General features: G+C 38.3%; 1 protein-coding gene across 1 annotated transcript; it reads left to right on the top strand.

Moving 5' to 3' along the window:
- Nucleotides 1-1,779: 1,779 nt before the first annotated feature.
- LOC112314648 (selection and upkeep of intraepithelial T-cells protein 7) lies at nucleotides 1,780-24,961 on the top strand. Its single transcript, XM_024571248.3, has 9 exons — nucleotides 1,780-1,972; nucleotides 2,914-3,045; nucleotides 3,853-3,933; nucleotides 10,043-10,390; nucleotides 10,923-11,204; nucleotides 15,105-15,215; nucleotides 17,011-17,118; nucleotides 23,477-23,599; nucleotides 24,776-24,961. The coding sequence occupies exons 3-9, from the start codon at nucleotides 3,855-3,857 to the stop codon at nucleotides 24,859-24,861; spliced, it is 1,137 nt and encodes a 378-aa protein (XP_024427016.2). The 5' UTR covers nucleotides 1,780-1,972; nucleotides 2,914-3,045; nucleotides 3,853-3,854; the 3' UTR covers nucleotides 24,862-24,961.
- Nucleotides 24,962-25,255: the final 294 nt, after the last annotated feature.

Raw genomic sequence — 25,255 nt, 5'->3', positions numbered from 1 at the left:
CACCCAGATCTCCCTTCAAGACTGGGGCACCCGTTTCCCAAGTTGTTGGGAGCATGGGTGGTTAAAATTTCTCAGCTGAGTGCCTTCATGGGAGATGTCCTCAGCCAAAGCAAAGGTCATGCATCTTCTTTAGGTCCAAGGGCAGCCTGTACCAATGACTGTCCTCGTGGTGGTATAAAGGCCGATGCCATCCCGGCCTCACGGCGGTGAAACCCTCAAGAACCATCTTAGTTTCCTGCAGGACTGACCTTTGTTGTTGCTTCATTACAGTTCAACAACCCCTCCCACTAAATGCTGCTTCTTTCACTTGACCATTGGTGTTGATCCCAAGCGTATACCCTATAAATTCCCTGAATGTGATCTTAGAGTCAGTTTCCCCAAACCTAATCTAAGACAGCACTTAATTACGTGGTTTACAGAAAGGGGAACCTCCTAATGTCTAACAGAAAGTTACCAGAATTGCTAATAAGCAGATACATTAAAGATGAACTAAGTAGTTTGATCAATACCCATAGTCATAGATTAGAAGTCTCAATGTATCAATGGTGTTCAATAAAAATTCCAGCAAGTCTGCTTAAAACTACAGATTGTTGGGTAGTTCTAAAGTTTATATGAAGAAAGAATAGAAACTTCTGCATACCTGTTCAACTTTTTCCTCTGTCCAAGGATGGATTAATCCTGCTAAATTCTGGGGAAGGGAAGGATAATTGACAGAATTTGGTTAGCTTTCAGCAGTCCTATTTTTAGGGTGATTAACTGTCTTTTCTGATTACAAATATAGAGGACTGACCTCCACACAGCCTCCCACTATTCCCACAGGCGGCGAATTACAATGAGAAGAAATACGTACTGAACCTTCAAGTGTCACAGAGGTACTGAAGGAATCTAGATGGCCCTGGGGGCTCATTTCCAACCCTGCCCTTTCGGTAGTTCAGCAGAGAGATGGCTCAGTAGGTCTGAGTTAGCATAGCAAACAGTGTAAGACTAATCATCTCTTTGATTCTGGAGCCACTTTTGTTTTAGAGTCACATAAACGTTTCTTACTCTTCTTCCCTTAAAAGTAGAGCATTACAACGGCAAGGGGTTTCTCTCTGTAAAACACTGGCCCTGAACCTGCCGTCCAGCCATGCCTGGCCTAAGCAGAGCTTTCCATGGAATACAGAGAGTCCAGAGGCCTGCCCAGGGCCTTCTACTCATCAGCTTGTAAATTCTATCCTCAATAAGCCTCATTTTACACCTGTGCTTTGTGGTGCTAGTGGCCCGTCCAGGCCCCTTTTTAGAGCTGCTAATTTCCAGCACAGGCTACCTAAACTTCATCCAGGCTCCTCTTAGTTTAAAAACTCCATTGTTTGGTTAATTTAAAAAAGCTTGGAATATTACTTCCCAGGTTCTTGTTCTGTGCTCTTCTCTAAATTGAATGGAATATGGTTCTCAGGAGGCAAACAGCACCAGTGTGGGACGTAGAAAAGAGTGTTCAGCAGGGGTGGATGGGTGAGGTGAAACTGAGCTGTGTTTACAAAGATAACATAAAGGACCTATCACTGTTAATAATTCCCCTTAGGTTTGTCCCAGCATTCGCACGACGCCAGGGAAAGAACCAGGGAAAATACATATAGAGAGACTCCGGAGCTCAGATATCATCTTAGACTAAGGCATGTCTTGTTGGGACATGTCTCAGGCAAACATAGCACGGAGTCCTTCTGGATGACGCAAGGTATAGCTGCAAATGAATTTTATCATATGTGAAACAGACACCCTGTGTTTTTCCATGAAGGGATTTTGATTTCAGGTCTGCCAGAAAAAGTGTTCCACTGGCAGGCAATAGATGGAAGCTCTGGTTAGCAGCGCCCACCTTGACCGTAGCTCACCTGTTACTGACTGTTGGTGGGAGAACACAGCTGAAGCACCTTCAGACACGGAGACAACTTTCTGAAGAACCGGAAGGAAATTTTCTCTGGATCCTGGAGCTCAAGTAAGTTTGATCCAGTTGTGAATGATGATTAAGGACGAGGCTATCTCCTGCCTCCTAAAGCCTGGTGTTAGTGGTCCTTTCAGTTCTAATTCCGTAAGGCCTCCCCAGTTTGTTCATCACACAGAAGTGATGTCTGCAATGTAGAAAGTTAACAGGCAGTGAGGTGTTTCAAAGGAGAAGATCTGCTTTCACATTTTAGTATTGGACTGCTAATACTTAAAAACTTGGCCTGTCTGCCGAGTCCCAGAAATGGTGCCCCTGCCCCAGTCTCTTTTGTAAAGAACTCACAGAAAGCTTACAGCGATGCCAGTGTTTTAGACCTGATGTAAATTGTACAGTTGTTAAATATCACTACCTCCCAAAAGGTTATTAGTAAGATATTAATGTAGTTTAAAAGTAGACATTACAAAAAGCAGATTTGTTGAAGTATAATTCACATGCAACAAACTATGTATGTTTAAGGTGAATAATTTAAGTTTTATCTATATATATATACCTGTGAACTTATCACTAATCAATATAATAAACATATCCATCACATCTAAAAGTGATGAAAAATTCAAGTACTTTTGTAATTGTTCCCTTCTCTCCATTTTCCTTCCTTCGGCAACCACTGACCTACTTTTATAGAGATCATTTGCAATTTCTAGAATTTCATATTCATGAAGTCACCCAGTATGGACCATTTTTTCTGTCTGACTTGTTTAACACAGCACAATCCTTTTGAGATTCACAGATCTATAAAAATAGTTCATTCCTTTTTATTATTTCACATAGATGTAGCACAGCTTGTTTGACCATTCGTCATAAATAAAATTTTGGATTATTTCCAGGTGTTGACAAATAAAGCTATTATTAACACTTGGATACCAGTTGTAATACAGACACGTCCTTTTACTTCTTATAGTTGGCTTTTAAAAATAAATATTTGTCTTTCGCAGATTCAAGGTTTGCGTTGCTCATTCTGAGTAGGAGTGGGAAAGGATGGAGATGCCAGAGCAACTACAAATCATCTAGAGATTACTACATCCTAATCTTTTTTCTGGATGCTGTGCCAACCCACCTCCACATATGTGAGTAGTCTGTTGGGCCAGTGTTGCTGATAATCATTTGTCTTATTTGTCAGATACGTAAAATATTGAAATATAAAGCCCTATAACTTTAATTTTTTCACATTGGCTTTATATAGGCCACATAGACCTCTCTCTTTTTTCAATAGTAGGTAGATTCAGTTAGTGTCTAGGACCATGGGAATTTCTTCCTTCATATCTTGACTCATTTCTTTAGCACCTGGCTATGATTTTAATAAAGTCCTTTATCTCCCTTTAAGATATACATTGCCTGAACCACTTTTTGGTTGTTGGTTTTAAGTTTTTTGTTTTTTTTTTACTTATTGACCCTGTGAATCAACTCATGTTTGTGACTATGAATTAGAGTAGGTTGTACATAAAACACAGGATGTCTAATTAATATTTCAGCAGCGTTTCCTTTTCAATAAATAATATATAAAATTATTAACAAGCTTTTTCAGTTCCACCACAGCTTGGTCTTGTCTTAATTGTTCAAAAAAATGAACTCAAACTTTTCCCTCCCCCAGTTCATTCACTAGAATATTTTTTCTGCTCCACTTGTTACGCCTACTAGAGAAAATGTTCACTTAGCAGGTGAGGTTACAAAGTGAGGGATAAAAAGTGAAGTGTGAGTTAGTGGGAGAAAGGGACTGAAAAGACCTTTCCTGATCAGAACAGTTCGGGGAGACACGTCATTTTGTTGAACACTGAGAGGTTGTCCCCTTTAATGTCCTTGATTTAATTTCATGTATCTTGACAGTTCCTACTAATATCTCATAGTCTATGACTTTCTCCTTGTCTTTTTTCCAGGCATGATGAAGCCTAAACACTCTTATTTTTCTGGGTATTATGTGGGCTTTCTTTTCCTACAAGTGATGACATCAACACCAGGTGAGAGCATCTCTTTTTTTCTTACTGATCACAGCCATGGAAAGAACCTAGGGCAGACGTCCAGTGCCCAGTTCAGCATGTAAAGAGCTTGGAAGTCATCATTGCCTCCTAACATCAAGTTAAAAAGCTGGGAAACCCCCCCCCCCAAAAATCAACAAGCCTTTTTAGGTCCAACAGGGGAGTGAGGACCTAGGACAAATTGCTGTCCCCCAAATGGGCGAGTTAGACAAGTGGCAGAGTTAGAAACTCACAGCTGTCAGAGCAGAACTCTCCGTGGGAACCAGAAGCAGGGGGGAAGATCTAAGCTGTGATCACTGAATTGCTGGGGGCTCACTGTGCACACGTCTGAGTTACAGACTCTGAGAAGGCCCATATCAGTAGGAGAACTCACTTTTGTGAATTTTACCTCCAGGATTTTTACCAGGATCTCACAGTGAATATTGGAGAAAATATCCCCTTATGATTTAGGCAGAGAGAGGTGAAGAGTAACCATTTTTTGAAATATGACCTTCTTAACAGGGCCTGTCTTCAACAAAGACTACTTTACCAGAGACTAACCTATTCATGTTTCATCAGTCTGACTGACTTGGAGATAGAGGAATATCCAACCTCAGCCCAGCTAAGGGTGAGGAGGAGACTGAAATGCACTTACGAAGTTCACAGCCAACGACATGGGCTCAATAAAAGACTGAGGTCTAATCGCTGGACTTGAGGATACTATCCTCCCCCTACACTGTTTCCATCACTAAAAGCCTTTAACCAGAGTTCCTTTTACCCATTCTATCATGTTCAGTATTCAACACAAAGTTGCAAGGCATACTAAAAGGCAAAAAATACAGTTTAAAGGGACAGAGCAAATATCAAAACCAGACTTTGATATAGTAACATTTTGGAATTTTCAAATTTGGAATTTAATATAATAATTATATTTACTATGCTAAAGGCTCTAATGGAAAAAGCAGACAACATGCAAGACCAGATGGGAAATGTAAGCAGAGAAATGTAAATTCTAAGAAAGAATTTAAAAAATTATAGAGATCAAAAGTATTGTAACAGAAATGAAGAATGCCTTTCATGGACTCATAGGAGACTAGATGCAAATGAGGAAAGAATCTCTTGAGTTTGAAGATACATCAATGGAAACTTTCAAAACTGAAAAACAAATAGATAAAAAAGTTTTAAGAGGAAGAGAAAATCCAATAACTGTGAGACAATATAAAAAGTGTGCTATACATGTAATGGGAATAGCAGAAGAGAAGGAAAGGTGAAAGGAATAGAAGAAATATTTGAACCAATGACAGAGAATTTCCCTAAATTAATGTCAGGCACCAAACCATACATCCAGGAAGCTTAGAGTACACCAAGCAGGGTAAATACTAGAACCCACCCACCCAACCAACCAAGAAACAACAATGACAACAAAATTACATTAAGGTGTATCATATTAAAACTGCAGAAAATGAAAGAAAAAGTCTTGAAAGAAGCAAGGGTAGGGACCAGCTCACTTACAGACCTTACAAGAAATGTTAAAAGAAGTTCCATATCTCTGCCCCTCCTATCAGTCTGAATGGATGTGGTTTACTTAATTCTGTAGTTATCAGACTTCCATTCAACTTGATTTCTGACAGTTCTGAGTGATGGTTGTCCTAGTGTAGTTGTAATTTTGATATGGTTGTGTGAGGTGGCAAGCCATGTTTAGTTATGCCTTCATCTTGATTGGAAGTCCTAAAAATTCTTAGTTATTATAAGGTTACCCATAAAACAGTATAGTGTGGTTTTTCAAAACACCTATTGAGAAACAATTCTCCATTTTTTCCCTCCTTTCAGTCACAAAGAACTATCATTCTTACTCTCTGCTGCTGTGAGTTTGACTATATTAGATACCTCATATAAGTGGAATTATGCAGTATTTGTCCTCCTGTAACTGGCATATTTAATTTGATTTATTACCTTCCAGGTTCATTCATGTTGTAGCACAGGAACCAATTTTATTTTTTAGGTCTGAATAACGTCCCAGTTTTGTATCTGTCACTCTTTGCCTCTTGTAAAGCTGAAACTGTATATTAAACGTGGGTTTCTTGCAGACAACATATCATTGGGTTTTGTTTCTTTTTAATCACTCTGACAATCTCTGTCTTTTAATTGGTGTACAGAGACCACTGATATTTAAAGTGATTATTGATATAATTGGATTAATGTCTAACATATTTGTTACTGTTTTCTATTTTTTACCCTTTTTCTTGGCTGCTATTCTTTTTTGACATATGTGGTTTTACTTTCTATCAAGTATAAATTTTCATTGTGGTAAAATATACATAAAATTACATTAGCTATCAACTGATTTTGATTGCACAGTTCACTAATATTAAATACATAACGTTGTGCAATCATCGCCATGATTTCCTCTTGATGGATTATCTTTTTCCATCTCTTCACTTTCGATTCATTTGAGTCTGTGGATCTAAGTACGTTTTGCAGATAGCACATGGTTGTATGTTGTATTTTTGGAAGTAATGATTTACTTTTGTCATTTTGTTATTTATTTATGCCATTTAGCTTTATTATCTCTCATTTTCTTCACTACCTTCTTTTTTTAAAAAAAGATTTTATTTATTTATTTTTAGAGAGAGGGGAAAGGAGGGAGAAAGAGAGGGAGAGAAACATCAGTGTGCAAGAGATACATCTATTGGTTGATTCTTGCACACCTCCAACTGGGGACCTGGCCCACAACCCAGGCATGTGCCCTGACTGGGAATCAAACTGGTGACCTTTTGGTTTTCAGTCCAGCACTCAATCCACTGAGCCACACCACCCAGGGCAACCTTCTTTTTTTATGTTTAGTTGATTGTTTGTATTGAAACATTTAAATTCCTTCCTTATTTCCTTTTCTATTTATTCTTTAGGTATTTTGGGGAGGTTATTATGGGGATTACATTTAAAATCCTAAAATAACAACAATCTAATTTGAATATATAACCGCTTAACTTTAATAACATAAAAGACTCTTTTTCTTTAACTACTTTGTACCTATCCCTTTCACTTGATGATACAAAATTATATCTTCATACATTGTGTGTCCGTAGACATAAAATAATAATTCTTTTAATTGTATTAGTCTCTTATATTATGTAATATAAAATGTGGACTTACAAAGCAAAGTTACAATAATGCTAGCTTTTAGACTAATAACTTTTTAAAAAATATATTAGTCTCTTAAATGACATTGAAAACAAAAAGTGGAGCTTGACATCATTTTTACACCCTGGCCAGGTAGCTAAGTTGGTTAGAATATTGTTCTCATACAGCAAGGTTGTAGGTTCAATCCCCAGTCATATCTCTCTCTTTCAAAAAAAATGAATCAATAAAAAAGAAACCATTGTTACGGTAAAAATAGCTTATATAATTTCTCATGGATTTACCTTTGTTGGGTACTTCAGTTCTTTAGTGTCAGGTCACTGTTAATTCCCCTGAGCATTGTTTTTGTTGTTGTAGGGCAGCCCCAGTGGTTACAAACTCCCTCACATTTTTGGGAATGTCTTAACTTCTTACTCACCTCTGGACACTTTGCTGGACATATGATTCTTGGCTAACAGTGTTTTGTTTTGTTTTCCTTTCAGTACTTTGTATATATTTTTCCACTGCCTTCTGGTTTCCAAAGGTCTGACGAGAAATCTGCTTATACTCCCTCATATGTGATGAGTTGCTTCTTCTTTGCTGCTCTCAAGATTCTGTCTTTGTCTTTTGAAAGTCTGATTTGAAACTGTCTACTTGTGATTCTCTTTGAGTTCTTCTTAGTTAGATATTGTTGAACTCCATGGATGTTTAGAGTCATGTCTTTTATTACATTTGGGGAGTTTTCAGCTATTATTATACCAAATGTTCTCTCTGTCTCTTTCTCTCACTATTCTCCTTTTGGGACTCCCACAATAAATATATTGGTCTAGTCAATGATGTTCCACAAATCCCTTAAGCTCTGTTCATTCTTTTCAATCTTTTTTCTTTCTGTTCCCCAGACTTAATAATTTCCATTGTTCTGCTTTCGAGTACACTGATTCTTTTCTTTCTGTTTAAATCTGCCTTTGAATCCCACCAGTGAATTTTTCATTTCAGTTGTGTTTTTTAGCTCCAGAATTCCTTTTTGTTTTCTTTTAAGGTTTTTAGGTCATTATTTATATTTCCATTTTGTTCATACAGTTTTTTCTTGACTTTCTCACCTCTTCCTTTTTTTTTTTTTTTTTTTGAGCCTCTTAAGATACTTCTTTTAAAGTCTTTAATTGTAGATCTGCCATCAGGTCTTTTTTCAGAACAGTTTCTGTTTGATACTTTTGTCCTTGGAGTGTGCCATATTTTCTTGTTTCTTTGTATATTTTGTGAATTTTTTTAAATGGAAACTGGACATTAGAATTTAATGTGTTAACTCAAAACTTCATTCCCCTCTTTTTCCAGGATTTGTTGGCTTTTTGTTATTATTCGGTTTATTGTTTTTGTTTTGTTTTATTTTACTGGTGTAGGCTGTCTGTGTGCCAAGGATCACTATGAGGTGTAAACTTTAGGTCTCCTCAAGCTTTTATAAGCTTGTCCCTTTTTTTGGACATGTGTGGTCACTTTCTAATTTCCCCCATATATGCATTTGCTTTTGAATATTCTAATCTTTAATGTCTGGTTCCCAAAATGGGAAAAGAGAAAAATGAATTGTTACCAAACAGCAAGTGGGGACCTGCTGCTGGCTGCCACCCTCTAGGCAAAATTCCAGAGGCAAAAGCTTGGTGATAAAGGAAAGGGGTCTTTATTCACAAGCTACACAATTTTGGAATAACAGCTTTTGAGGGTAAAACCTTTAACTCTTTAGTTACAGCTTTAATCACTTAAGACTTTGAATAAAGGCTAAATTCTTTTAACTGCTGAGTTCCCCTACCATTCCTCCTGTTAGTTTCCAATTACCTTATTTCTATAGAATTAGTTTGTAAAAACTCAAACAACATAAAATAACAAAAGCTACACAAGTTTAGAAGAATGGCAGTCTTCTGCCTCAAAGCCCATCCCTTCTAGAGCACCCAAATTAGAATAACCCTGCCACCCTCTGCTAGGCCAGCCTAATCCTAGGCTGTGCCTGGAGTTTGTCTTCCCATCCAAAATCCATCCAAAATCCAGCTAAAATACTATCCTTTGGGAAAGGCAGGCAGCTACAGCACGATCATTCAGGCATCCTAAAGGGAGAGAGCCTGAGAGCCAGGCTCTGCCCTCTTTTTATTTTAAATCTTCTGGCCCACGATACCACACACTCTGGAAGTATACAGCTTCTCAGTCAATCTAGTCCTAGACTTTTACCATTGCAACCTCCTCCTACAGCCCCTCCCTAATCCTGCCCCGTGATCTGATCAGATCTCTCTGTATCAGAAGGAGTGAGTGAAAGGATGCTGACCCTTTAAACTCCCTGGGTGTCACTTCAGTTAGAGAGGACAGGCTTGAAAAATAGGGAGAAGGTACATCACAATGGCCACTTGCCTCTTTGTCTTCCAGTCTCTGTGGTTGGAAGCATCAATCAGTGATCACAGCACAGATCCCCAGTATTTGAAGGACAGGTGTTTGTTTGTTTATTTTGTTTTGTTTTTTTGCCTACTCTGGCTCCCATAATCTATGTGAAAGCTGCTCCAGGGAGAGTTGGACAGCTGCCTGCCATGAGGCTGAGGGTGGGCAATGGGTAGATGCTACTGTGATAGAAGCTGAAATTGACCAAAATTAATGCAATTTATCATCCAACCTTTCCCCTGGAAGTTGAAGGCCTCCAATAAACCCCAGGGTTCTAAAACAGTTGCCTCAGGCAGATTCTGCCAGTGCAATCATTGTCTAAGTAGAGAGTCATATTCCTGGTGCTTTCCATGCTGCCATCTTCCCAGAACCCAAGTGAGTATATTTTAAAGACAATAACTTAGTAACATTGATCTTTGCAGTAAATAAAATGTTGATTAAAACAGGAGGAGATATATTCAGAGCTGGACATTTAAAATGGCCAGGTGAGATGGGAAGAGTACAGTATGTCCTTGAATATATAGTAATAGTGATGCTGTTGGCCTCAAATTTATCCTAGTTTTTTTATCTTTCCCTACAGAAAAGTGGACAGTGATCACTCCCACGGGTCACTTGGTGGCTACGGTAGGAGGACAGGCTGAGCTTAGCTGCCAGTTGTCCCCACCACAAAGTGCAGAACACATGGAGGTGTCCTGGTTCAAGGGTAATCGTTCCAAGCTTGTTCACCTATACAGAGATGGCCATGCAGTGAATGGGAACGCTGCCCCAGAATATGTGGATCGCGTAGAGTTTGTGAAAGAGGCCATTGGGGATGGCAAAGTGACGCTCCGACTTCACAACATCAGCATTTCTGATAATGGACCATACCAGTGTTCATTCAAGGACGGCGAGTTCAGGGGTGTGGCTGGCCTGAACCTGAGTGTCGTGGGTAGGTTTACGGTGGAACATTGCATACCAATGGTCTTGCAGACCCATGAGCTGAAATATGTAGAAAATATGTGTTTTGTCTTTTTATTTCTTGCCTCTTTTACATTTTACACAATACTTCAAGTGTTATAAATAGTGAGAAAACCCCCCATATCTACTGCAAAAATATACTATGCAGTAAATAAACAGAGCTGGGTGACCAAGTATAGTCTAATTTGTAGCTTGGATGTGGATTTGAATATTACCCCATCTTATATTGCAGAATACAAGATTAATGAGACTTTTACTTTCAATTTTCTTTTTTTAATAATAGTTTATTTTTATTGTACTTTTCCCTCTTATACCTTCTTCCACCTCCACCCAACCCTGTCCACCCCCAGAATCACCACACTGTTGTCCATGCCCATAAGCCCTTGGTCTTTTAAGCTTGATCCCTCCACCCCCACCCCCACCCCCACGGCTGTCAGCCTGCTCTCTATCTGTGACTCAACCTCAATACAATAACCATCTTGATTTCTGTCTCATTTACCCAGCATTAGGCTTGGAGACACAGATCTATATTCAGGCTCCTAGCACTGATGGACTTATGGTGGAGTGTAACTCAGGAGGCTGGTTCCCACAGCCCCAGATGGAGTGGAGAGACAACCAGGGAGAGGTAGTTCCACATTTATCAAAATCCTATTCACAGGATGAAGCTGGATTATTCTACATGAAGATGGTTGTTTTGCTCAGAAACAAATCACAGGGCAATGTGATTTGCTACATTCGCAACCCTCTGTCAGGTGAAGAGAAGCAAATAAATATCTTCTTAGCTGGTGAGTGTTTGGTAGGGTTTGGTTGTCAATAAAGCAACATATAGAGGAAATACATGAGATAATTAATGTTAAAAACTTTGTACATTATCAAGCAGTATTTGAATGTGACGCTTTAAAATTGTTATGGGTTTTGGCACAGAGGTATTGTCAGGTGCTGAGAGGAGGGCGTTAGAGGAAAAAATGAGAAGGGTAAGGACAACCCATAACTGGAATACACATTACAGCTTTAAAGGGAAGCTCATTATCTCATTAGACCCTCACAATATGGTCAGTGCAAGAATGTCCAAACCTATAGAGAATTTTTATGAGTTTATTTGAGTCAAATTGATGGCACGCCCAGAAGCAAGATTTCAAATGCTCACAAGAATGACAGCTTTGCAGTTCTTTTTGTACATTTGGAATTAAGGAAGAAACATGAGGAAAATTACATGGAGATGGGAGAAAGCCACTGGGAGCAATCTCTATGATTAGGTTACGTGATACTTAACAAGATTATGTGATCCGCTGAGAGTGGTTATGCCTCCCAGGAGTCTGAACAAGATTACTCTGGCATTTCAAAGGTCTGTTAATCTAGATGTGCAAGAACAATGGATCTGGCTTGATTAAGGTGAAAATACATCTTTTGCTAAAGAAGTTATAGGCCTAAGGTATGATCACCCACCATAACCTGCCCAGCTAGGACTTTATGATCAAATCACCCTGTGAGGTTACTTTTGGTCACTGATTTATTACAGAGCCCCATTTTCATTCACGGTATTCATGTGCCAGCTGAACAAGTATTTAGCTCAGTGACTTAAAGGATGTCATTTACCTTCCTAAGTATAGTTTTCTCATCTTAGAAAGAAGTGTAGTCATACTTCATGAGTTTTTGTGACGTGTTGTAACACAAATGTATTGGTAGAAGCAAAAATCTTTGCTTACTATTATTTAATATTCTGTACTAACACTATCTTTAAAACTTCCTGACAATTCAGTAAGAAAGATTACAATGGCCATTTATAGGTAAATAGATGCTGAGAGAAGCCAGTCAAATCAACAGTAAGGAAAATGTAGAACTAAAACACGGGTTTCTGATTACTGGTCGATACCTCACCTTCAGAAGCATGGTGGCTGGACATCAAAGGCCAGAGAGGAAAAGGCTATGTCTTATGTGTGACAAAGGTACCCTTAGCTAACACCTATGCAGAGAAGTCTGGGCTGATACAGGAAGAGAGTGGTGGGTCCTCAGTGTCATTTCAGGGAGTCTCCTTCTAGTCAGAAGGCACAGCCTTTCATCTTACATATCCTTTCTAATCTTCTTGGAGGATTATGGACTGAAAAAACAAAGCGTTACCCTGACTAGATAGGAGTCCAAAACACAGATCTGGGAAATAGGTATGGCAGAAAAGGTAGGAACAGTAAGATTCTATGAATAGTTTACATGCAGTGCTGATGGGACGTAGTGATGCTCGAATGTATGATGAGAGAATGAATGGGATAAAACACAATTCTAAAGTTCAGGGCTGGAGTGACGAAAGACACGTTTTCACCTACCAAGGTGGGGAAGTTTGTGACAGGAGCGTATCTTGGAGACAAGACCATGCCGACAAGACATGAAATGAAAATGTTAACTAGGAAGTAGATATGCATTAAAATTCTGTGGAAGAGACGAGGCTTGAGGCATGATGTGAATGTCTTCAATCACAAAAGGAATGAGAACAGAAACAACAAAAATGCAGAACCCTAGAGCTGAATTTTGGAGCATACTTTTTAGATGACCTTTGGGAGAAGCGAATAAGAGAAACTTGCAAAGTATCTGAGAAGGAATAAAGAAAGATGGAAAAAACAAACAGTGAAGGCAAAGAGCAATATTTAGAAGTATTTGTTTTGAACTCATCCTTTTATCAATGAGAAAAATAATTTCCATTTTAACCTCTTTTTAATCTTCCTAATGCTTCTTACTGTTTCACTAAAGATACTTGTTTCCTATGTAAATTAATAAGAATTGTATATGATGGATAAATTCAAATATTAGTTTCAGATAGAATTCAAATTGGAATAGGATTTAAAATAAGCATAATATTTGAAAAAAGAGCCTTATCTGATGCAATTAAATGAATAACCCAAGTCAAATTATATAATAATTAATAAATTTTGAAGAAAAAGACTTTCCTGAGCCGTGTGAGCAATATTGTTATCATTTTTTACATTCTAGGTACTAAATAAAGCTCTCACACCTCTATGCAATTCACAAGTGTTAAACCGGTTAAAATTTAATGTAAACATGAAATCTACACAAACATTGCATAGTAAACTTTGCTTTTCCTGACAAGCTATCCAAAAATGTTATTGCTATCATTAAAAAGTACCAAATATATGGTACAGGCAAATATGCAACCAAAAGACAAATACATAAGATATTCTCTTAATTATGCACTAGAACAAAAATAATAATAAAAGGCAAAAACACCAGTGGAAATCTTGGAAAAAATAGCATATGTTTAACATTAGCCATAAAATGCATAGAGTCACAAGCCAGATACAGAACCTACTTGAAAACAATACATATTCTGCCTGAAAGACCTCAGAAAAACACACATATTTTCAGAGGAATACTGTGTTTTGAATGGGAATATTTATGTCCATAAAGACAAACACAACCCAGAATCAATATAATCACTTCATTATAGTCAGTTTAAAAATTATATCTATTTTATATTAAGTGTCATAAAGTATTAATTCATAATTTTAATTTTAGAATTAAAAATTATAAATATATGGTTTTGTTTTTTAATTATAATTCACATACAATATATTAGTTTCAGGTGAAAAACATAGTGATTGCACATTTGTATATCTTACCAAGTGGTCACCCTGATAAATCCAGTATCAACCTTGCACCATAACAGTTATTATAATATTATTTTCCTATGCTGTGGTTTACATCCCCATGTACTATATTCAGTTTTATACTCTGATAAAATAAATTCTACCTCATTTACTTAACCTTTTCTCTACCACTTACAGATATTCATTCTTCTATACTAACTTCAATATTACTTTATCCAACTTTTTTTAAAAAAAAAGATCTCCAAAGGATTTCTGTCTGAAATGTCTTTAAATGAAGAAAGTGATTTTGAACAAAGAACAGTTAACTAATTTGTGGTAATTTATGACCACGGACTATTGTTTACTGTCCCAGGAAAAGGCCATTGCACCAATAATGAAAGTTAAGGAGGGGAGAATGAGACCCAGGTCCTAAGGAAACGGTGCACACCAAATTGTAACGTATGAATGGTAACGCATTATTAACAAGATGGAACAGTTCTTATGTAATGTCGCAATAATTAACGATACCTCAGGAAGAAAAAGACTCCTGCATGTAACTCTATACAAAAATAAATTTCACACAGGTTAGGAGTTAAGTGCTGCAACTAAGACAAACACTTTTGGAGGAAAATACTGTATTAGAGAGAACTTAAGAATGCAAACCATAAAAGAAAAGAAAGATCTATTTGTCTTCATTATTGTTATACCTTAAGAGCTCCTAGAGGCAATTCGGAGGCTGTCTTAGGGCCATGGACCTTCTCAACTTCCAGCATGAGTCATGGCATCCAGGGTTCTGCTCGATTGTTTCCTTTATAATCAGGAAGCCTTTGCCCTGGAATATTAGAAGAGACTTCATTCCATTATGGCCTCAGTTTAAATTCTATCCCCAATACACTTAACCCCAGGCTCTGTACTTGCCAGTAAAATACTTCCACTGATCTTTAGCCCTGACTCAAATACAAAAGTAATAATAATTAAAGAAAATGCGGGATCTGAAAGGGAATGCTCCTTATCAGCAGTAAAATCCCTAATTCAATAGTGGTGCATGTCATGGGTTTATTGAACTTCTGATTGTTCTGCTCTTTCTTTCAGACACCCTGTTTCATCCAGTGCACATCTTGCTGATAGTTTTAATTTCAATTTTCTGTGTGATTCTACTTTTGATTGGCGTGCCCCTACTCTGTCAATGTTTCAAAATAACAGGTAACTGCTGCAACAAGGGTGTAATCACTCAGGGCACCTCTTTTAGTGTGATGCCCAAGTCACATTTCACGGGGTGCTTAAGCAAAGCTGTCTGACATTTGTCAGTACGTGCCAAGCCTTACATAGAATGACTTAGGACTTGTTTCTCACTTTAAATGTGTTACACGTCACACCTGTCAGTTATGAGCTTCTCCAGACAAGGATTGTTTGAGGACTGAGGTCAGTATGTCTCCTGAGCTGCTCAGGCCCTCAGTTACTTCTGTGCCCCCAAAGGAGTGTTTTCTCTCTTAGACAAGAGTGTATTCAATCGAAATGAAGTAGACCCAACCTCTGCTTCAGTCAAAATAACTTAGTGATGGCCAAATCCTGAGTTTTCTCTAGGATGCTCTTCATTCGATCGTAGTCTTTTTGCCTGCACGGATTGCCATTAATTTTTAAGATACTACCTGCATTCAAGGACTTGAACAAAACTAACATGGAAAAGAAATAGGTCTCCAAACTAAGAAGTCCTTTCTAGCCAGACTGTTTCTTTGGGTTTTATGGCTAAACTAAATGATGGTATCACTTTTCTTTATGAATATATCACTAAATACTGCAGTGGATATTGTGGCCCATCAGCTAGCTACAAGAACATTAAAAACAACTTTTTCCCCCAAAATGTGACCAAGCAAAATAGCTCATATACAGGTGAGTAAACTGCGAGAGAAAGGATGTGCATTTGGAGACTGAGTAGACCATTTAATGGAGATGAGTCAAAGGAGAAATATAATCCATTGTGCTCATTTTTCTACCAGATCCTTAAAACCCGGTACCACGTTTATTTAGTGTCTACTTCTGCTAGGCATTGTGATAGTCATTTTACAGAATTTATCTAAATTAACCGTAAAAGGCAGTGCTATTATTGTCAGCATTTTATAGATGAGATGTCATGGCTCACATAGCTCAAAAGTGGCAGAGCCGAGGTGGAAACGCAGATGTGTTTGGCTCCAGCTCTCAGGCTCCGATCAGTGTGCTTCTCTCCAGGGTTTAGTTTCAGGTTTCTGCCTGCACAGCCTAGTGGCTGAAGAGGTTATTGACTGGGGTGGCGGCCTGTTGCATAGTTGTTGTGGGAATTTTCTTCATTTTGAAACTCTAATCTACTGACTGATACATGGTATCTTCCAATTAGCTTACTCCCACTTCCCCATGAAAGTCTTTTAATGAACCAAGATCATAACTTTACTACAATTGAGTTTCTTTAGAAAGTACCTGATTGTACCATACTTTCCTCTGGAAGGTGATATAAACCAAAGAATAAATGGATACATATTTTAGTAATATATGGAAAAACATTTTAATCATCTTTATTTAGCTTGTAGAAATCAGCCCCTTGACAGCGGGATTGAAGCTGAAGGGTGTAAGTACGTTCAGAGTCTGTGGACACCACACAGTTTTTTTCTTAGAGCCAACTCAGTGTCACCACAGCGACATCTGGTCAGTCTCACAACTCTCGGGAGCCCCACACATCTGAGGAAGTCTCCTAGGGCCTCGTCCCAGGCCCCCAGACAGATTAGTCTTGTGCTAGGTTAGGTGCTGAGAACTAGGCAGGGAAACTCCTCTTAGCCCTATTAGAGCTACAAATCCAGTCCTCCTGGGCCCTGCCACCACCCACAAACTAAGTGCACATCCTGAGCCTTATCTAGGTCGAGTGCACGTCGGGCAATGACTATGCTTTTTCCGATAGTGCTCCTTAGGTCAGTGATACCCCCCGATGCCTGCAGTCCTCATTTATTAATTCTAACTCTCTCTGTTCTAGTGCTCCGGTGCAACCTCATTCATTTGTTGAACACAAGTTTTGCTCAGTTACTATGTTTTGGATGCTCTTGTATAATGCCCACTATATATCTGCTATTCCGGAAGAGAGGTAAATGGGGTCAGTAGTGGGGATCCTCTCTTTTCCTGGAAATCTGAGTTGGTTATCCAAAGCTGTGTGACTCTTTCATCATCCCCAAGAAGAACAGTGGTTTGGGTGACATTATAGAGGACCAAATTCCAACACTGGATTGTTGTGGGTGTCAAGGACTGAAGGTTCTATAACTGCTGCCCTCGTTCTCAACTGTGCTTAAGGACAGAGCGCCTCCTGCTGCAAGGAGGGAAAACCATTCTAGCTCCAGAAAATATGGTTGGGTGCACCCACTCATTCACTTCACTGGGGCCACTGACGGTGTCCATTCACGACTCTGGTCGCCGTTTCTTGTCTACTTGGGGCAGAGCGCCTATATAGAATACATGATGCCAGACATAAATGTTTTTCCGCCTGAGAGTGATGTTCACACATACCTCTTCAGTCTGCATGCAATTTCAGAAGGATTATGATATAAGAAAATCCTTCCTTGGACCTATTATTGTCTATGAAATGAGGCTATCACTTAGAGGTAAAGTTGGTACATTAATGTAATAATATTAAAAAATGTGATTTTGACACTTGGCAATTCTTTTTTTAAGCTAATATGTGTTTATATTTCTAATTTATTAACAACAAAAACATTTTTGTGAAAATTTTATTTTCTAAGAGATATAAAATATTTAAAATAACAATTGCTTAAAATCAGATTGTATTTAATTGTTACAATTCTTAATTGTCTAGAGGATTCTAAGGAAATGGATATATAGGTTACTTAGCATCAAACAAGGGGAAAAATACCTTCTGTTTTACCTGAGGCATTGCTTTCTTTTTTTTTTAATTTATTTTTTATTGTTATTCAATTACAGTTGTATGCCTTTTCTCCCCTTACCTCCCCCCACCCCAGCTGAACCCACCTCCCTCCCCCACCCCCACCATCCCCCCGATTTTGTCCATGTGTCCTTTATAATAGCTCCTGCAATTCCCTCTTCCCACTGTCCCCACCCCACTCCCCCCTGGCCACTGCTAGACTGTTCCCCCCCTCAATGTCTCTGGTTGTATTTTGCTTGCTCTTTTCCTTTGTTGATTATGTTCCAGTTAAAGGTGAGATCATATGGTATTTGTCCCTCACTGCCTGGCTTATTTCATTTAGCATAATGCTCTCCAGTTTCATCCATGCTGTTGCAAAGGGTATAAGCTCCTTCTTTCTCTCTGCTGCGTAGAATTCCATTGTGTAAATATACCATAGTTTTTGGATCCACTCGTTTGCTGATGGGCACTTAGGTTGCTTCCAGTACTTGGCTATTGTAAATTGTGCTGCTATGAACATTGGGGTGCACAGGTTCTTTTGGATTGGTGTTTCAGGGTTCTTAGGGTATAATCCCAGCAGCAGAATTGCTGGGTCAAAGGGCAGTTCCATTTTTAGTTTTCTGAGGAAATTCCATACTGTTTTCCACAGTGGCCTCACCAGTCTGCATTCCCACCAACAGCGCACTAGGGTTCCCTTTTCTCCGCATCCTCTCCAACATTTGTTTGTGGATTTGTTTATGCTGGCCACTCTGACTGGTGTGAGATGGTACCTCATTGTGGTTTTAATTTGCATCTCTCTGATGGCTAGTGATGCTGAGCATCTTTTCATATGTCTCTGGGCCCTCTGTATGTCTTCCTTGGAGAAGTGTCTGTTCAAGTCCTTTGCCCATTTTTTAATTGGGTTGTTTGTCTTCCTGGAGTGCAGTTGTGTGAGTTCTTTATATATTTTGGAGATCAGGCCCTTGTCTGAGGTATCATTGGCAAATATGTTTTCCCATACTGTTGGTTCTCTTTGTAATTTGGTGCTATTTTCTTTAGCCTTGCAGAAGCTTTTTATTTTGATGAGGTCCCATTTGTTTATTCTTTCCTTTATGTCCCTTGCTTTAGGGGACATGTCTGTGAGGATGTTGCTGCACGGAATGTCTGAGATTTTCCTGCCAATGTTTTCCTCGAGGACTTTTATGGTGTTACGACTTATATTTAAGTCTTTTATCCATCTTGAGTTTATTTTCATGTATGGCGTAAGTTGGTGATCGAGTTTCATTTTTTTTGCACGTAGCTGGCCAGATCTCCCAACACCATCTGTTGAAGAGGCTGTTTTTGCTCCATTTTATGCTCCTGCCTCCTTTGTCAAATATTAATCAAAACAGCCTGGTACTGGCATAAAAACAGGGACATAGACCAATGGAACAGAACAGAGAGCCCAGAAATAAACTCAAGTCTTTACGAGGCATTGCTTTCAAATGAAAGGGGAAGTTCAGAGAGTGAGGGAGGTCACGAGCAGGGCTCTCTCTGCGCCTCGGTTCCCACCCTTTTCCTCATGCTCAGTAGGCCTTGAACAGCAACATACATGGGCCTTCTTTTTTTCAACTCTTTCCACTGAAATTTGCCAAACCCTGCCTTCAAACTTACCAAACCGATGGATAAAAAGACCAATTTTTCAGTACGAAAGGAAAATTAGTGTTAGTGTAAACAAATCAAGTGCCTGGGTAAAATGGGGGGAAAACACAGGAAACACAAGTTGCATTTCCGCTGGACGTCTTAGTTCCAGCGAAGTCTCAGTTCTCGCTCCCAAAGGCAGCAAGCAGGACACATGCCAACCCAACCACTGCAAGAGATGTCTGGGGCAAATTAAGTTATTTCTGATCGTAAAGGGGTTTTCGTGTTTCATGACCACATAGCTGGGATCGGCATTTTTCAAAGTAAATATCTAGAAATTGACCTGGATCACGTGTTATGTGTATGTTTAATTTTATAACAAACAGCTCAAGTGTCTGTATCACTTTATACATCACCAGCAACAGGTAAGAGAACACTTATTCCCTCATGTTTTCAATATTTGGTTCCTGTAGTCTAACTTTAGATCAGTGTTTGTAGTGGTCTCTCATCTCGGTTTTAATTTGCTTTTTCTAAGCATTTCATATAAATGGAATTAGACAATATTTACTCTTTTGACTGACTTCTTTCACTTAGCATATTATTTTAAGTTTATTCATGTTTTAGTATGTATCAGTTCTTCATTCTTTTTTATTGCTGAATAATAATCCATTATATGAATACAGAACATTTTATTTAGCCATTCTTCAATTAATGTACCTTGAGTTGTTTTCAATTTTGGCTACTGTTAATAACTCTGTTATAAATATTGAGTAAAAAGGATGTGGATATCATTTCATCTATTTAGATCTTATATAATTACTTTCAACAATGTTTCATGCTTTACAGTGTACAACTCTATGTTGTCATTTTATCCCTAGGAATAAAATCCATAGGAACTCTATCCTTTTTTTTCATTCTGAAATATAAAGTTCTTTTTAAATATAGTAGACATATAATATTATATTAGTTTTAGGTATACAAAACAGTGACTTGGTATTTATATACCTTGTGAAGTGATCACCACGAGTAGTCTAGTAACCATCTATCCCCAAAGTTATTAATTAGATATTATTGACTGTATCCCCAATGTCGTATGTTACATCCCTGTGACTTTTTATGTTAGGAGTTTGCACCTCTGAACCTCCTTCCCCTTTTTGCCCATCTCCCCCATCTCTCAACCCTCTGGCAACTATAAGTTTGCACTGTGTGTCTATGAGCCTGTTTGTTTTGTTGTGTTTGTTCATTAGTTTAATTATTTAGATTCCACATGTAAGTGAAATACAATATTTGTCTTTCTCTGACTTATATCACGTAACATAATATAACGTGGGTCCATCCATGTTGTCTCAGATAGCAAGATTTCATTAGTTTTTCTGGCTGAGTAATATTACATTATTTATATAATTGTATATATATATAAAACAAACCAGGCACCTAAATATAGATATTTATAAACACACACACACACACACCTCACATCTTCTTTACCCACTCATCTATTGATGGGCCCTTAGGTTGCTTGCATATCCTGGCTATTGGAAATAATGCTGTAATGAACATAGGGCTGCGTATTATCTTTTCAAATTAGTGTTTTTGTTTTTTTCAAATAAATTCCCAGAGCTGAAATTGCTGAATTGTATGGTAGCCCTATTTTTAATTTTTTGTGGAACCTCGATACTGGTTTCCATGGTAGCTGTGGCAGTTTACTGCCCCGCAAATAACGCACAAGGGTTTCTTGCCCTATTATCCACGTTCTTGCCAACACTTGGTTCTTGTCTTTTTGATGACAGCCATCTGTACAAGTGTGAGATGACATCTTATTGTGGTTTTTCCTTGCATTTCCCTGATGATTAGTGATTTTGAGCATCTTTTCATATGTTTGTTCTTCACCTTCTCTGTGTTCTTTGGAGAAATGTCTATTCGGGTCTTCTGTCCAATTTTTTTAAATTGGATTATTTGGTGGAGTTTTTTATTCTGAGTTTTCTAAGTTCTTTACATATTTTGGATGTCAAAACATGGATACCCTCACCAATATGAGCAGAAACAGGGAATAAAGGTGACATTTTCCAGGAAAGATCTGTGGAGGAATCTCTCATCTACGGGCATCTGTCCCTGGGACATACACAGGCAAACTTTAAGGCCCTTGAGAATGTTCCATCAGCAGAAACACTGCCAACTTGTACTATAAGGGACAGAACGACAAAATGAAAGACTTGAACTTCCAAAATTTTCTGACAGGAAACAAGACAATAAAACTACTAAGCTGCAAAAACATTACTTTCCTATGGCCACTGTGACGACAAACTACCACACGCTTAGCATTTCAGAGCAAGAAAGGTATCATTCAGCTAAATCCAATGTTTCACAGACTCTGAATCATCCAGATGGTCTACCAAAAATCCGTTTCTTTGCCTTTTACAGCTTCTAGAGCTTCATCCTTGCATTTCTTGGTTCATGACCCATGCTTCCATTTTCAAAGCCTATTGTATAACATCTTTAAATCTCTCTCTGTTCTGTCTTTACATCCTCTTCTCGTCTGCACATAAAATAAACTGCCTCCCTCTTACAAGGGTACTAGTGATTGCACTGGGCCCAGCCAGAATATTCAGAATCATCTCCCCATCTAAGATCCTTAACGTAATCACACCTGCAAATACTCTTTTACCACATATGGTACCACACGTTAGATGTGGAATATCTTTGGAGTCTGTTATTCAACCTTCAGTCCATGACTCACAAAGGATTATCCTCAGGACTTGAGACCTAATGGGAAATTTGCCCGAATTTTGAAATTGCTTGAGAGTAGTAACTACTTTTTTCTTCTCATTTTCTCTGCCTTTCAATGGGAGTGTCTACGACTGTTTTCCTATGCTTATTGCACCATGATATCTGAAGGCAGGTAATTTTTTTTAGTTTCGCAGTTCGTGATGAAAAGGAATTTTATACCAGGATAGATTATACTCAAAGCCTCACTCATCTGCCTCCAAACTGATTTAGTTTGTTGGACAATATCAATTCCTTGCAGTTGTGGGGAATTTCCTCCCATTTCCTTGCTGATCGTCAGCAGGGGGCCAAGAGACTGCCTGCTTCGCGTCGCTGCTTTTCATCATGCTCTGCCAGCAACAACAGGTCAAGTCCCTGTCAGCATCTGAAATCTCTTACTTCTTCTGCCACATAACTCTGACTGCAGCCAGAGAGAGTCTCTGCTTTTCTGGGCTCACATGATTAATTTTCCTCACCTAAATATTCCTGATAATGTCCTTATTTTAAGCTTCGTAACCTTAATTTTATCTGCAAAGTCTCTTTTTTCATGCAATGCAACATATTTCCAGGTCCAAGAATTGGAGAATCGGTCTCTTTGGGGGATGTCCACGCTGCCCATGACAGTCTGTTTCCTCCCCAAACATTCACAGCTCTCCCAAAGTCAAGGTCCACTCTACTCATCCACATGTCATCTTGTTATAACATTAACTCAAAATTAATAAGATAACAAAAGAATATTAAAGGGTCTATTTTATATAGTTGTGATAGTTGAATTAGTATATTTTTAGTACTCAAATGATAACTGCTAAAGAATAATACCATATGATCTCACCAATAAGTGGAATCTAATCAACAAAACAAACAAGCAAGCAAAACATAACCAGAGACATTGAAATTAAGAACAAACTGACAGTGACCAGAGGGGAGGGGGAAGAAGATAATAGGGGGGAAAGGAGAAAGGGTTTTCAGGAGCATCTACAAAGGACACATGGACAAAACCAAGGGGGGTGGGATCAGGAGTGGGAGGTGGGGATGGCTGGGGTGGAGGGGAGTGGTGGGGAGAAAATGGAGACAACTGTACTTGAACAACAACAACAAAAAGAATAAGTTATCAGATCAAATGAGTTATATTAAATATTGGTTCCAGAGTATTCTCTTCTCCTAGTTCTCATTTTAACTAATTTTCTAATTTTTATACCTTTCTCAGTCTCTCTTTCAGATCCTTTGTTTTCCTTATACAATGACTGGATATGGGATATTACAATAATGACACTCGGGCTGATGATATTTTATGGTGCACTTATCTTTTATTTGTACCTGACAATAAAAGGTAAGTGGTCAGGGTTAGTCATGGCTCTAACCTATCATTTTTCCATTACATATTTATGTTCTATTTCTTGTAAGGCCCCACTTTCTGCCTGCTTATTAGCCCAAGGTTCATCCTCTTTTCAGAGGGGAAACAACACAAGTCCCCAAATCTGTTTTGTCAAGTTATACATTTATATACTAAGGTTAAGGTGTCTCGTCTCAAGTGCACAAAGAGTGACTCTTCTTCTGTCCTGACTTCAGACTTCTTCTGCTCTGTACTTCAGCTACCAACACACAGAACCACAGCTCTTCTCTCAGATTTGCCACTGTCCTCCTGCGGCATGCAGGTCAGTTCTTAGGTTGACATCTGGACCTCTGGCACCCTAAAAAGTGCGGTGCGGGTCTCCCCAAGTTCATGTTGTGACATTGCTGTACACATAGATGAAAGTATCCAGGACTCGTGTTATTCTATTCACCTAAAATCGCAAAGACTTGATTCAATTTTGACGTTAACTCTGTTCACTCTGCCTCCTTGAATGAATTTCACCATTTCTCCACTTTTGTTCAGCCAGGAATCCCAAGTAATAGGTAGGAAGCTAAAAATTCTTGATTTTTTATGCCAAAATTTTGATACGTATGAGGGCCAACAAATCTTCAGATATACAATTTTCCCCTAAAAATACTGTCAGTGAATTTAAATTCACAAAACTATGAGTAATTTTCATCGTTTTCTTGGTATAACTTTCTTAAATGAACATAGTATTAAATGAACAGTGAATATCTATGTGTATCACTAGATGTTAGAAGAAACAAAAACAATATATATGAGATTCTAGTGGGTAAGTGTGGTTTTCGCCCACAATTTTACCTGTTCTCAATACTTTCTTAGAAGAGCAAATAATAGTTAAGGCCATAAAGAATTCACCATTACCATGAACTATGAAAATTCAAATGGAAATGAGAATATATTAAAAATTAGATGAATAACTAATATATAGAATAAGTAAAACAATTTAATCAATAAAATATTAATTAAAAATGCACAGTGTTGTAATAGTTGCCAATATAATTATTTAAATAATGTAACAATACATTAATAATCTAGTCACTGAACACCAATGACAACTAATATCACAGAAAGAAAAAAAAGAATAACCTCGAATCTGACTAAACCTCTATTTTAACCTCTAATTTGTAGGACATGTAAGAAAAAGAATATTGGGAAAAAATCGGCAGATACGTGAACAGCAAAATGTAGAAATGGAAATGCTCCACCGGAAATGATCTGCCCTGACCAGCACGGCTCAGCTGGTTGGGCGTCACCCTGCAAAGCAGAAGGTTGCCGGTTTGATTCCTGGCCAGGGCACATGCCTGGGTTGCAGGTTTGATCCCAGGTTGGGGCACCTGCAAGAGGCAGCCAATCAATATTTTTCTCAATGTTTTTCTCCCTTTATTTCTCCCTCCCTTCCCCTCTCTCTAAAAATTAATAAATAAAATCTTGTCTTTTAAAAAGAAATGATCCAGGTTCTTCAAAAGATGTTGCTAGAAAATAGAATGAGAAAAACAGAAGATTAGCTCTATAGTTTCTTAAGTCAAAGGCATACCAACCAATTACAACTTGTCCATTTATTTAGATGTCTATTTAAACCAATACACTATTGAACAAAAGTGACAAAAC

Source organism: Desmodus rotundus, chromosome 3, assembly GCF_022682495.2.
Source record: "Desmodus rotundus isolate HL8 chromosome 3, HLdesRot8A.1, whole genome shotgun sequence".
Classification (NCBI taxonomy): Eukaryota; Metazoa; Chordata; class Mammalia; order Chiroptera; family Phyllostomidae; genus Desmodus; species Desmodus rotundus.
This window is presented reverse-complemented; position numbering and strand designations above follow the sequence as displayed.